Source organism: Pelodiscus sinensis, chromosome 20 (genome assembly GCF_052426305.1).
Source record: "Pelodiscus sinensis isolate ZL-2025 chromosome 20, ASM5242630v1, whole genome shotgun sequence".
Lineage (NCBI taxonomy): Eukaryota > Metazoa > Chordata > Testudines > Trionychidae > Pelodiscus > Pelodiscus sinensis.
In genome coordinates, this window is record NC_143071.1 from 17,944,525 (window position 1) to 17,958,864 (window position 14,340).

Here is a 14,340-nt window from a genome sequence, read left to right on the forward strand (position 1 = left end):
ACCCCAGAAGAGAGGCATAAAACAGAGGACTGGGACGGGAGGAGGGAAACAGAGAGAACAGAAAGGGGGCTGAAAATGGAGACAAAGTGTCACTGACAGGAAGGAAGGGGAGGGCTATAGAGAGGGAGAAAGAGGCTAAAAGGAGAAAGGTACAGAAAGAAGGAAGAGAAGAACAGTGACTAACATGGCTTAGAACTGCATTTGGGACTGGGTTTAAGATAATAAAATGGCACTTAGCCCATCTCTCCAGCATTTTGGAAACCCTAACCGGTCAGCTCTCTCAACCCCCTAGCCTAGGGACACAGGTAAGTATCCTAGAGCCAGAGCCAAATTCAGCTGTGTGGGTCCCAGGATAGTGCGTTTGCAGACATTCATATTACATCATGTCTGAGCTTGGCCCGGAGAGGTTAAGAGACGGATAGATGCTATTTTTAAGGCCCATATGGTAAACACACTATTCATTATATTAATTACTCTCATATTGTTATTAATATGCCTGTTCTTGTAACTCCTGGGATTCTCAGAGAAGGGCTCCGTGAAGAAAACATTCTCGCCTCAGCTTTGTCTAGTAAGGGGGGAAAGAGAAACGTGTTGGGGAGGTGAACAAATAAGCAGAAAAAGACACAGCAGTCACCATCCCAGCCAACAGAGGGCAGGGCAGGGAAATGAGATGAAGCTGGTCAGGGCCAATGTTGCAAAAAGAAGGGACATTGTAGGTAATGAGAGAAATGAGGTCCATGCTATCCCAACCCCGGGAGAGGGAATGACTGGAAAGAAAACAGAGACAGAGCCTATTTCTGCCATAGATAGAACAGTCCTCTAAAGGGGAAACACAAGGAAGAGGTGAAGTTAGAGTGAAGCCATAAAAGGCCCCATTCTTAGGCAGCTTCCTGTCTTAACTGACCATTGCCAAAGCCATACAACTCAACCCTGCCCTACGAAGATCATCTCTGTAAGCCTCCGGCTTTGGGCAGCCACGGGAGAACAGTGCATCTCCTACTTGTGTGGGTCCTGGCAATGGCAAATCAGCTTGTCAGCTGAAGAAAGAATATAGGGAAATTTATCAGTGGCAACAGGGAAGGGCAGCCACAGCAGAGCAAGTCTGGGCTTCTACACAAGGTTCCTGGGCTCGTGCTTGGGTGAAGGAGGGCATGAAAATAGCAAGTCCTACTCAGTGCCTGCAGTATATCTCTCCAAGCAGAGAACACCTGAGCCGCACTGAGGACTGAACGGATGTAGGAGTGGATTCCTTTCTTTCCCTCAAGATAGGGTAGAGTTGAAGTAAGTTGGTAGAGCAATATGGGATGGTCCAGTGCCCATGCCTGGGGTATTGCCCATCCTTTGTAATAGGACAGAGTTGCCCATCAGCTAAGGTCAAATGTAGTGTCAGCGTAGCATATAACACATCATTTGTCAGGACACTCCAGCTTGGCCTTGCAGGGATAGGGACTTGATCTAATGGATCTTTGATCACAGATCTTGTTCTGTGACTAGAGGTGTGGTTCATGCCATGCTCAGTAATGTTCTTGCTTTGTGCCCTTTGAAGGCAAATAACTCACCTCCCTGTCCCGCTCTTCCCTAAATCCAGCCCACTGCACACAATGGATCATGTGAGCTTCACTGGGACGTTTATGAAGTGGCACTGTCAGCCCCACAGAAGGTGTAAATCAAGAAGATGTCCAAATAGGTATAAATTCCTCGGCTGTCCAGATTTGTGGGAAGAGGAACCTTGTGTAGAAGCCCAGGTTGGATCGGGAGAGCAGTCACAGACGCAAAAGCAGGTTGGTGGAACAGCTTTCGGCTTTAATAATAGTTTTGCTCTCATAGATACTTCACCCCAGGTTGATCCAGTGATAAATTCAAAGTTTTATAAAGTATTAATAAAGCACTGAGTTTAACCTATTTGTACCAGGATTTTGAGGAACTGGAAAGCTAGAGAAGATCACTAAGCTAGAGAAGATGACTAAGCTTGCTGGAAACTATACTGTGTCCTTATAATAGACTCCTGTTCTCTCAGGTTTAGCACTGTAATAGGTCTGTTTCTTTGCAGGAAGCATGACATTTTATCTGCACGTTTTGTGGCTGGCATTTAAATCCAGCCATGTTTGCCATTTGCCCTGAGACCTTTGATCTTGCCTACATTCTGGTGCTTTCCAAAAGTTCATATCGATATACACTGAAATGTTATATTATATATTAGCTTTGTGTGATGCTGGAGAGTGAATATTGATGTTAAACTGACATTTAATTCGCTCTAGCAAGCATTGATTGGAGATTGCAAAACTGACAAAACAGTGTGTGCAGCCCTTAGAGTCTCAGGGACCAAATGCTACTGATGAAGGGTCTTGCTACCCTTTTAATCAGGCTGCCTCAGCTCTCACAATTCCCCTTAGCAGAGACAGATATTGGATGTCATTCCACTAACAACAGAAGCCAGGCATGCACGTATTGCACAAAAGCTGCAGCCCCGTAAGAAAATAAGTTGGGGCCGAGAGTCCACTCACTTTGCACCGTGGGAAAATGTCCCTTCGAGTGTCTCCTCCTGGTAGTTGCATTCGTTTGCACTACTGAACATTTTCTAGGTAACCATAGTGGCTCCTCACCAGATATTATCCCCAGAGTGACCTGGCTGGCAAAGGTACTTCAGAGAAATGCAGCTGCAGTAGGTGTTTGTCTGAATATGTGGGAATTTGGTGGGAGAAATGTCAGAAGTCAGCTCAGCCTAGTTTTGATGGGTGCTGGATTCTGCCTCTTCTCTCACCATTCCACCTCCTTTGAATCCCCCCACCATCCCTTTGGGGTCAGCCTTTAATCTCGTTCCAACAATAGCAGGGCATGCACATACAGCACAAAAGAATGAGATAATAGAAGCAAGTAGATGTCTAACATAGAGAATGCTGTTGAAAATGGGGTCGGATCAGAGGCTAAAATACAAAAAGAACAAGTTAAAAATTATTTGGATAATTAGATGTCTTCAAGTCACAGGAGCCTAATGAAATACATACTAAGATACTCAAGGAGCTGACTAAGGAGATAGAGTCATTAGCAATTATCTTCAAAAAGCCAGAGAAAGTGTGAGAGATTCCAGAAGACTGGGAAAAGGGCAAATATAGTGGCCATCTATAAAAAGGGAATAAGGACAACCCAGGAAACACAGACCAGTCAGCTTAACTTCTGTACCCAGAACGATAATGGAGTAAATAATTAAGCAGTTTGCAAAAACCTGGAAGATAATAAAGTGCTAAGTTACAGTCCGCCTGGATTTGTCGAGCACAATGTCAAACCAACCTATCAGTGTTTTTTGACAAGGGAAAAGCAGTAGATGTGATATATTGTGACCTTAGTAAGGCTTTTGATACCATCTCACATAACCTTCTCATAAACAAATCACTGGATGGAAAGCCAGAGAGTAGTCGTCAGTGGTTCATAGTCAAACTGGAATGGCATATCAATTGGGGTCCTGCAAGGATCAGTGCTGGGTCCGATTCCGTTCAATATCTTCATCAATGATTTAGATAATAGCATAGAGCATACATTTACAGAGTTTGTGGATGGTATCAAGCTGGAAGGGATTGCAAGAGTTTTGGAGGATAGGATTAAAATTCAAAATGATCTGGACAAACTGGAGAAATGGTCTGTAGTAAATAGGATGGAATTCAATAAGGACAAATGCAATTACTCCACTTAGGAAGGAGCAGTCAGGTACACACATACAAAATGAGAAATGCCTGCCTAGGAAGCAGAAAGGAATTGGGGGTTGTAGCAGATCATAGGCTAAATATAAGTCAACAACAACAAAACTAAAAAAAATTGACTAGAATTCTGGGCTGTGTTATCAGGAGTGTTTTAAGCTAGACACAAGAAGCAATTCTGCTCTACTCCATGCTGATTGGGCCTCAACGGGAGTGCTGTGTCCATTTCTGGGTGTGTGAACCACATCTCAAGGAAAATGTGGACAAATTGGAGACAGTCCAGAGAAGAACAACAAAAATGATTAAAGGTCAAGAGAACATGACCTTCAAAGAAAGATTGAAAAAATGGATTTGTTTAGTCTGGAGAAAAGAAGACCAAGCGGGGACATGACAACAGTTTTCCAGTGCCTAAATGGCCATTACAAGGAGAAGGGAGGTCAATTTGTTCTCATTAAATTCTGAGGCCAGGACAAGAAGCAATGGGCTTAAGTTGCAGGAAAGATTTAGGTTGGACATTGGGAAAAACTCCCTAACTGACAGGGTGGTTAAGCACAGGAATAATTGCCTAGTGAGGTTGTGAACTCTCTGTCATTGGGAACTCTCTAACACTTGTCAGGGATGGTCTAGAAGATAATACTTAGTCTTGCAGTGAGCGCAGGAGACTGGACGAGACGACCTCTCGAGGTCCCTTCCAGTCCTACCATTCTATGATTCAGCTGGAGTGATCCATTTATTTCTGGGCTTCTGTTCCTCCCAGCAGCAACACGTGGCTTCAGCATTAGTTGAATCATGACAGAGGAGTCTGCACAGCCAGACAGCGAGATCAGACGCGAAGACTCTATCATGGGCTCCGGTCAGAGGGAAGATAGGGCCAGCGTGGCCTCCAGCCCAACAGGCACCTTGAGCCACCGCCCGCACTCACCCCCCATGGCACACAGCCCCAAGGAGGTCTGGAAGAAAGGAGGCCGCATGTTCTCAGTTCTGCTGGCCATCAATTTGGTGCTACTGGCCTGCACTCTAGTGAGCAGTGCAGCCTTCAACGAGGTAGCTGTGCACGACTACGATGTGTTTTTCTTGTTGACAATCATGATGCTGGTCTGCATTGCCTGGATCCTCTTCTACCTCATCGTTACTGCCAAACGCCAAGATGCCATCCTCTGCAAGGACACCCACGCGGGCCCTGTCTGGCTGAGAGGTAGGAAGCTACCACGGGTGATGCCCTGGGGCGGTGGGGTAATGGGAAGGGAGAGATGCACAGTGAGTAAGCACTCTGGGTATGTCTACACTACCCCGCTAGTTCGAACTAGCGGGGTAATGTATGCATACCGCACTTGCTAATGAAGCCCGGGATTTGAATTTCCCGGGCTTCATTAGCATAAGCGGGGAGCCGCCATTTTTAAATCCCCGCTGCTTCGAACCCCGTGTAGCGCGGCTACACGGGGCTCGAACTAGGTAGTTCGGACTAGGGTCCTATTCCGAACTACCGTTACTCCTCGTGAAACGAGGAGTAACGGTAGTTCGGAATAGGCACCCTAGTCCGAACTACCTAGTTCGAGCCCCGTGTAGCCGCGCTACACGGGGTTCGAAGCAGCGGGGATTTAAAAATGGCGGCTCCCCGCTTATGCTAATGAAGCCCGGGAAATTCAAATCCCGGGCTTCATTAGCAAGTGCGGTATGCATACATTACCCCGCTAGTTCGAACTAGCGGGGTAGTGTAGACATACCCTCTGAGAGCAAAGCATTATCCATATGGCCTCAGAGGGGCCCTATGGTCTCTTTTCATTTCCAAACATCACTTCCAGAAAACTTCAGAAGATTCCTCTCCTTAGTGATCTGGGTCTGACAGTTGGAGTCTCCAATAATCAATCTCATTAACTGTGTCCCACTGGCTCTGGTCCTTATGTGGGAAGGTCCTCTGAAGCACTTGGTTATTTTCCAGCCTCCTCATTCTCCATTCCAAGGGCTGTTGGTGCAAAGAATTTTGTAGGTGTTGGGATGAGAGGAAAACTGGGGGTCACTATAAAGGAGAAGCCCAAAACACCCTCTGCACTGTGATACCATTTCTCTCCCTCCTCCATCCATCCAGCCGAACGTGGGCTCCCCTCCCTGTACCTGTCCACCCCCAATACGCACACACCCTCTCTAACTGCCTTTGCTTCCTCGACAGGAGGCCTGGTTTTGTTTGCCATTTTCTCCCTTGTGATGGACGTGTTTAAAACTGGGTATTTTGCCAGCTTCTACAACTGCCTGTCCACCATCAAAATCATCTACCCTATCGTGCAGTTTGTGTTTGTGATCGTCCAGGTGAGCTTTGCCTCTTTCAGTGTTGGGAGGGGGGGGGGGTGGAAGTGCTCAGGGATGAAGTTTAACCTTCATGGGGTGCTGATTGCTCTCTGACCGCTCTCTGCCCTGCAAGCTTAGTTCACTCCTTGATCCATTGTTACCTAGAAGAGCCAATTCAGGTGCACTCTGACTGACCTCCTCTCCCCCAGGCGCACGCTTTGCCATAGGCCAGGAGTTTGAGCCACACTGACTTGCTCAAGGTCAAAGTTCACCACTCTTTTCCATGCTATGACTGGCTGTGGCATAACAGGACTGCTCATCTGAACCCCAGCTAGGTTCCAAGGGGGGCGTCTCGCTCATTTAGCAGCCAGGAACCCGATATCTGTTTATGATCGGCCATGGGGTCTCAGCCTCCAGGCCGGAAACCCAATGGATGTCAGCACTGTGGAGCAGAGAGGGCTGGAGGGGAGCAAGGGAGAAGCAGGAGCAGCGGTGATGTGCAGCAGCATGGGGAAGATGCAGCGAGGGGGCTGCAAAGGGAAGCAGCAGAAAGAGCTGCAGAGGCAGAGAGGAGAGGATGTGAGGGCTACAGCACCAGGCAAAGCAAATGGGGTAAGAGTGTGGGGACATTTTTAAGAGTCAGGGTGCTGAAAACTCACCCCCTCCCCCCCCCACTCCCTGGTATGCAGGGCTGGCTGCAAAACCCCCAGCGTATAGAGGCAGCAACCAGGACCCCGGGTGCTAAGCCAAGAGCCAGGGGTGCTGCACCATACACACCCCCCGCGCCTACTGGCATAGATGAGATAGGTGCAGCAGAGAATGGGGCAGGAGCTTTCATTCTGAAGAGCCTTGAAGTGGCTGGGGCACTTTCTAGTCTGACACTGCAGCTTTAAGGGCCAGTCTTCATAAATACTTTTATTTCTTCCAGACGTACTTTCTGTGGGTTTCTGCCAAAGACTGCATTCACGTGCACCTGGACGTCACGAGGCAAGTAGTCCTCCCTGCTCGGCACATTCCCGTCTGTGCCAGTTTTCATTCCTCTGCCAGATTACCTAGGCGGCCTTGCACATTAGCTGTAGCGAGGAAGGGAACATTCCTGCAATGGGTCTGTGGCAGGATTCCTGCCAGGCACACACAAGACGTGGCCTTGCAGTGGAAAGCTGAGAGCTGCTGCGTGGAGCCCAACTGCCCTGAAGTGCTAAGCGGGGAGGGATCCAGTCTTAGTTTGAGTTCAGTAAGGTGTAGACACGGGGGCCAGCTGCAGAATGGAAAGGCAGCCCCAGGGTTTTGGGGTGAGCCCCTGTCCAGTGTAATCCCAGCCCACTCCGTGTGACATTCTGTCGCCCTCGAGGGGGGGCTGAGCCATAGACAAATTACTGCACCTTCTCCGGTGCTAGCACTCACACATTAAGCTCCAAAAGTGGGAAGACTCATCCCCTCCCAAGAGCACAGCCTTACGCTAGCCAATAATATTTCAATTTTTAAAAAACTCCTGGCCACTTCCCTGGCCCTAGGAAGGAAGGCGGAGCCCTGCAGAGGAGCACTAGGAAGATCAAAAGACTGATGAAATGAGAAACCAGCCCTCAGATCATCATATTCACTTTCACAAGGCTGGCTCTTCCGTCTTCCGAGACAGTCCAGCCCTGCCCAATTACTCTCCCTACTTCCAGCCACACCTATGAGAGGCTGAGCCAGAAAGCGTGAGGGATGAGATGTAGCTGGTGCTTTGTGGGCAGGATGGATGCTATGAAGAGTGAAGGGAGTGAGAGACAGGAGGAGTTAGGGCAGCAGACAGGGAATCAGGACACCTGGATTCTCTTCCTGACACTGCCACAGGCTCCCTGTGTGACCAGGAGCAAGTCACTTCCCTGCCCCGTGCCTCAGTTTCTCCATGTATAAAATGGGGATATTGATACTTGCCTGCCTCATAGAGGGGAGGCTTAATTCACTAAGGGTATGTCTACACTACCCCGCTAGTTCGAACTAGGAGGGTAATGTATGCATACCGCACTTGCAAATGAAGCCCGGGATTTGAATTTCCCGGGCTTCATTTGCATAAGCAGGGAGCCGCCATTTTTAAAACCCCGCTGGTTCGAACCCCGTGCAGCGCGGCTACACGGGGCTCGAACTAGGTAGTTTGGACTAGGCTTCCTATTCCGAACTACCGGTACACCTTGTCCGAACTACCTAGTTCGAGCCCCGTGTAGCCGCGCTGCACGGGGTTCGAACCAGCGGGGTTTTAAAAATGGCGGCTCCCCGCTTATGCAAATGAAGCCTGGGAAATTCAAATCCCGGGCTTCATTTGCAAGTGCGGTATGCCTACATTACCCTCCTAGTTCGAACTAGGAGGGTAGTGTAGACATACCCTAATGTTCAAAGTGTAAATGGAGGCCTAGGAAGGAAAGGTGCCAGAGAAGCAGACTTTGCCTTGATCCTAAGCATCTTCTCTCTCGTACAGGTGTGGCTTGATGCTTACTTTGACCACTAACCTTGCCGTGTGGATGTCAGCCGTCACGGATGAGTCTGTGCACAAATCACACTCAAAATTACAGAACAGAACCGACGAAACTCACAAATTGTTCATGAAAGGTAATTTGCCCATTAGGAAAGCCACCTACTCCTGAAGCTGAGCCTATGGAGGAGAAGCCCTTCTCCAGATCAGATTCCAGTGCCTTCATTCAGGCAGAATAGCAGTTTCACAGATGAGGGAACGCAAGGGGACTGCTCGACGTAAAATGCTAGCTAGTGTCGGTGGCATTCCAGTCTGGATCTTAGCACTCGTGGTTTGCTTTGTATCCAGCAGGAGTCACAGGGATGGAGGGAGAACATGACCAGAGGAGGCAGCAGAGGTGGAGGAAAACAAAGGGAAAGAAAGAAAGAAAGAAAGAAAGAAAGAAAGAAAGAAAGAAAGAAAGAAAGAAAGAAAGAAAGAAAGAAAGAAAGAAAGAAAGAAAGAAAGAAAGAAAGAAAGAAAGAAAGAAAGAAAGAAAGAAAGAAAGAAAGAAAGAAAGAAAGAACCAACCAGGGCGGGAGAGGAGAAGAGAGGGAAGAATAAGGAATTCTAGACAGACACCAAGGAGAGACTTATGTTCACTAAAGAAATTTCTTGACAAAGGGGAAAGCAATTCAGAAAGGCAGGACACAAAGGGAGGCTGAGGTTTCAATGGCTGGACTCTCAGTGTCAAAGCAACCCTGCCTCCTGTCCTCAAGAGAGCCATGGATTTTAGAAATTTGGTCATGGATTTTAGATTTTATTCTCCAAACGGAGGCTCTTCAGGACAGTTAACAAGCACGTGCTCCCTGCAATACCCCTGTAACCTGTGTGTGTTTTTCCTGTTCCAGCTGCACCAGCGAGTGGCACAACAGAAGGCTGCAGCTGCACCAGCCAAATTTGCCAGATCTTCCAGAATGGCTCTTTTTGGTTATATCCCTTCAACATCGAGTACAGTCTCTTTGCCTCTGCCATGCTGTACGTGATGTGGAAGAACGTCGGACGCCTCATAGACCACCATGCCGAGCACATCCACCACTTGAAATTCAGACTTTTCAGAAAGTCCTTCTTTGTGGGCATCATTTTGGGGCTGGTCATACTAGTAAGCGGCCTGGCGGTCCTTATCGTTTATGAAGTTCAGGTGAATAACACCAGCCAGCCGGACAAGAAGGACCAAGCGCTCATTATGTATTACACCTTCAATATAGCTTGCCTGAGCCTGATGTCTCTTGTCTGCATTGGAGGCTCCATTGTTTACAGGTTTGACAAGAGAGACATGGACCACCACAAGAATCCAACCAGGACTTTGGATGTGGCCTTATTGATGGGGTCTGCGTTGGGGCAATATGCTATCTCCTACTACTCCATTGTGGCTGTAGTGGCCAGCACGCCGCGGGATGCCATAAGCGCCCTCAACTTGACCTACTCGCTGATGATGATTGCCCAGCACACTTTCCAGAACATCTTCATCATCGAAGGCCTTCATCGGCAGCCTCCAGAAGAAGAGCACAAAATTCATCCTCACCAGAAGAGTACATATGGACTCACCTTTGTCAACATCAATGCCGTCTCCCTCCGTGTCCCCGATAGCAGCACCGCCTTGCCATCCCCGGCACCCCACAGTCCGGGAGCAGTAGCAATCCAGACCTCAGAGGTACCGCAGTCCATAAGGGTCCCCAAACAGGTGAAATGGAGGAGGAAGTTCCTAAAGGAGATCTCCTTCTTCCTGCTCCTGTGCAACGTAATTGTAAGTGAGACTCACAAAGGGATTTGTTTTCCTGGGTGGGTGAAGGTCCAAGGAAAATGTGCCTTTTTCTTACTCTAATACTGTGCAGCACCCCTGTGGGAGAGTTTCTGAGATCCCCTTCTGAAACAAAAAATACAATGGGCCTGATTTCCCACCCACTTAAACCAGAAGTAGCTGCACTGAAGTCAGTGAAGTTACTTTGATGTCAGTGGCGTTTTGCCCACTGATGCCAGCAGACAACTGAGCCCCCAATGCTGTTAAATTGGAGTGAAATAGAGGAGAATCAGGCCCAATAGCTCTCATTAAGCTTAACCCATTGGTACCACCTTTATAATGTAGGAAAAGGGCATCTACAGCCTGATCTAAGCTCTTTTTCTTATATGTTAGACATCAAAAGACATGAGGTGAAGTGATCGATAGTTATGTAGCTTGGGTGAAATACTGGCTCCATTAAAAGCCCAATGGCCAGGGCTGCGGACAGACTTTGCCAGGCCCAGAAGGGGCTCTGGGCTTCTGGGGCCTAGGGCAAAAGGGGCAGGCCTGGGGTCTAGCCCTCTGCAGCCAACCCTTCAGCGCCACCATAGGGGACTCATTTGCTTCTGCTGCCAAGGTAGCAGCAGCTGGGAACCTCGGCCCTTTTAAATTACCAGACCTGGGCCTGTGACCCCCTTTGCACCCTCTCCCCATTTCCCCCATCAGCGTCCCTGCCATTAACCTCTGTGGAGCCGGGATTTCACCGTATGGATTGAATGGTACTTTTAGTATGTCTATTGCCAGGTGTATCAGAGCAAAATCTGGCCCCGAATAGCTTCACCTGCATCAGCAATTACCCCCAATTAGCAGACACACTTTTCATTGCAAGCCATAAGGGAAGCCAGTTAAATGTAGCATGAGCCTCTCATGTTTTGAAGCCACTTTTGATTGACAGGGAAGCTGTGGCGGAAAATCACCCGTTTCATAGGCGCTGCAGTTTGTTTCTGAACAACCGAGGCACAGATGGTTCAGTTAAAGCTCCTCCAATCCCATTGGTCCTTTTCTGTCACCAAAATGAAAAAGTGAAAGTTAAACCATTTCCCTTCACTCTGACTCATCTGCCCTGGGGTTGTAATTGCTCACCACATCCCAAAAGTTTCAGAGGGGGAGCTGTGTTAGTCTGTAATTGACAAAACTTAAAAAACAGCGAATGGTCCTGCAGCACCTTAGCGACTGACAAAACATGTAGATGGTCTCATGAGCTTTCATGGGCACAACCCACTTCCTCGGATGAATGAAGTCCAGTTTCCAAATAAATAACAGAGAAAGAGCGGGGGTGGGGAAGGAAAGGGAAGGAGAAAAAATGGGAAAAAAATAGTCAACGTGAGTGTCCATGCTAAATGAAGCCGATAGAGTGGGTTTTAAGTACTCTTCAGGGCTACATCCCACCCCTGTCACAGAGCCTGTCTCATTTCTTTCCCTCCTCCAAACAGCTCTGGATCATGCCAGCGTTCGGCGCCCGGCCGCAGTTTGACAACAAGAAGGAACTCAACTTCTACGGCTACTTGATGTGGGCCGCCATTGTGGACATATGCTTGCCCTTTGGGATCTTCTACCGGATGCACGCGGTGGCCAGCCTGCTGGAGGTCTACATCATGTCCTAAAGGGAAGAACGCTTGCTCTATCAACCCACCTTTCTCACCCCAGGACTGAAAGTCTGCGTGACTGTACTGAAGGGCTCAGGGGTTGCATGATCTCCTGCCCTAGCGATGACAGGGCATTACTGCACCGCAGTGGAAGTAATCCACTCATTGTCACAGTGTGTTTGATTTCAATTACTGCTTTGTAGTCTAAGGCTTTTTGAAAAGTGGAATGTTTACAAAGTGGGACAATGAAAGCCACAGGTAGCTCACTTCAGTTGACACTCCTTACTAGTAAGGGCCTGATCCTACCAAGGAGTCCCAATGCCACTGACTTTCTTCTCTCAGCACTTTGTAGGGCCAAAGCCCATCTATGGGCAGGCTGAATCCCGTTGGCCAGAAGAGATCCAGTGACTCCAGTGAGAAAACTGAGGTGTGTTAGGCAAATGGGACACAATGCTACATCCCACCTCTGGGAACTGCCACCTCGGTGGCAAAGGAAAAGAATCCAGTGCACAGATGTGCAAAGTGAACTGGTGAATCATGAAGGCTTTTGCAATCGCGTTAGACTGCTCTTCCGCCCACCGCCCGACCGTGGTCCTGACGGCTTCGCAATATGGCCCTCAGTCACATCCCCTGCCTTCTCCTCAAGACGGGATAGCTGCTGATCAGCCAAGGCCCAGAATGACAGAAAGCATCCTTATTCAGGACAGCACCCACACATGTGCTGAATTTCCACTGATGTCCAGGGGCCCTTAGCACATGCTGAAGCGCTGTCCTGAATAGGAACAGGCTTAAGCACATGCTTATGGTCTTTCCTGAATCAAGGCCAATGGTTAATTCTATTATGAGAATTATAAGGATTTTTTAAAATAGTTTAATGATTTTTTTAAATTATGAATGTATTTTGTATAAAAAATTATTTATTGATTTTCAGCATAACAATGAATAGCTAAAGATTCACAGTGCCACCCAATGCAGGCATTGGAGATACAATTCATTCTACAGGCCAGGTATACTGACTTTACATGTACACACTGTGCTACCATGGATTTCCTTAGGAGACCCATGTATCAGCGAATGTAACTGGAAGTAAGCCGCAAGACCTCTAGGCCATGCTCCATTTGGCTGGTGCAAATATGTACAGTAAAAGCTTTGTTAATTGGCATGTTGGGGGAATGTGAGGTGTCAGTAAATCATCAATTCTGGATAATGAAGAGGGAGGGATTTTGGGTGCAGAGGGTGTTCAGGGTTGGGGCATGGGAGGTGGTGTGGAGTACAACATCTGGGAGGGTGTTTGGGTGCAGGGGGGTTGGAGTGCGGGAGAGGCTTGGGGTGCCAGATCCAGGCAGCCCATACCTCGGGTTGCTCCCTGTAAGCAGCAACATATCCCTGCCGTTCATAGACAGAGGCACAGCCAAACAGCTCTGTGCACTGCCTCCACCCACAGGTTCCACCCCTACAGCTCCCATTGGCCACAATACCTGGCCAATGGGAGCTGCAGAGCCAATGCTCACAGTGGAGCAGGTCGGGGGCAGCACAGGAGTCCTCATGGCTATTCCTGCACCTAAGAGCCGCAGGGACATGTTGCCACTTCTGGGGAGCCAGGTAGGGAGCCTGCTGGCTCCACACCAAGCCGCCTATAAACCAAACTTTCAATGAAGATCAGAAATGCCACTTTATGGAGCTTTCCAGTTGCTGAAGTGCCGTCTAACACCACTTTTACTGTATCAGCAAATGAGTCAACATGGCACAGCTCAGTGTCGGTCTCGCAAAGTTATGTTTACATGAGAAAGAAATTTCATTGTATTGAAGAGGAAAATGACAGAGGTGATAAACATTTACAATCATTTCCCAAGACTATTTGTATATTTCTCAAATAAAGAATAAATGAAAATCATGCTCCTGTATTGAGCAGAATTGGTTTTTTTTACCAGCCAGCTGCAGTCATAGGTAGGTTTGATCCATGGAATACCAGAATGAGAGGGAAGATCAAAGATTTTGAGGTGGTAGAAATATTTTGAATCCTTCTCTCCCCCCCAAAAGTTCACATTTCAAACATTCATAGATTTTAAGACCCGAAGGAACAATTGGAGGATCTAAACTGACCTCCTGTATATCACAGGCTATAGACCTTCTCCAGTCATCTCTGTGAAGAAAAGTGTGCAGTCTTCATCTGAAGACATCTAGAGAGAGTTCACGACTCTCCTTCAGACTTTATTCCAATGGTTAATCCCCCTCTCTGGTTAACTGTGTCTCATTTCAAATTTGAATGTGTTTGGCTTTAACTTCCAGCCATTGGTTGCTTTTCATCCAGCCTGACTCAATTAACTTCATTAACACTGATTCTACACTTGACAGGTAACTAACTGCTTTTGCTGTTATATATAACCTGGTTTCTGTAATTTCCACTCCAACTCATCTGATGAAGTGGGTTTTACCCATAAAAGCTCATGATATATTTGTTAGTCTCTCGGGTGCCACAGGACTTCTTGTTTTTAAAGTTACAGACTA

General features: G+C 47.8%; 1 protein-coding gene across 1 annotated transcript in view; it reads left to right on the forward strand.

Annotated features, from left to right (window-relative positions):
- Nucleotides 1-13,721, forward strand: part of OTOP2 (otopetrin 2) — a 53,630-nt gene extending 39,909 nt beyond the window's left edge. The window contains exons 2-8 of the mRNA XM_025178132.3: nucleotides 1,589-1,781; nucleotides 4,450-4,887; nucleotides 5,860-5,996; nucleotides 6,904-6,962; nucleotides 8,434-8,564; nucleotides 9,318-10,213; nucleotides 11,680-13,721. Of these exons, the coding sequence (XP_025033917.3) occupies nucleotides 4,482-4,887; nucleotides 5,860-5,996; nucleotides 6,904-6,962; nucleotides 8,434-8,564; nucleotides 9,318-10,213; nucleotides 11,680-11,850 (1,800 nt within the window). The 5' untranslated portion in view covers nucleotides 1,589-1,781; nucleotides 4,450-4,481 and the 3' untranslated portion in view covers nucleotides 11,851-13,721. The remainder of the gene's footprint in view (nucleotides 1-1,588; nucleotides 1,782-4,449; nucleotides 4,888-5,859; nucleotides 5,997-6,903; nucleotides 6,963-8,433; nucleotides 8,565-9,317; nucleotides 10,214-11,679) is intronic.
- Nucleotides 13,722-14,340: the final 619 nt, after the last annotated feature.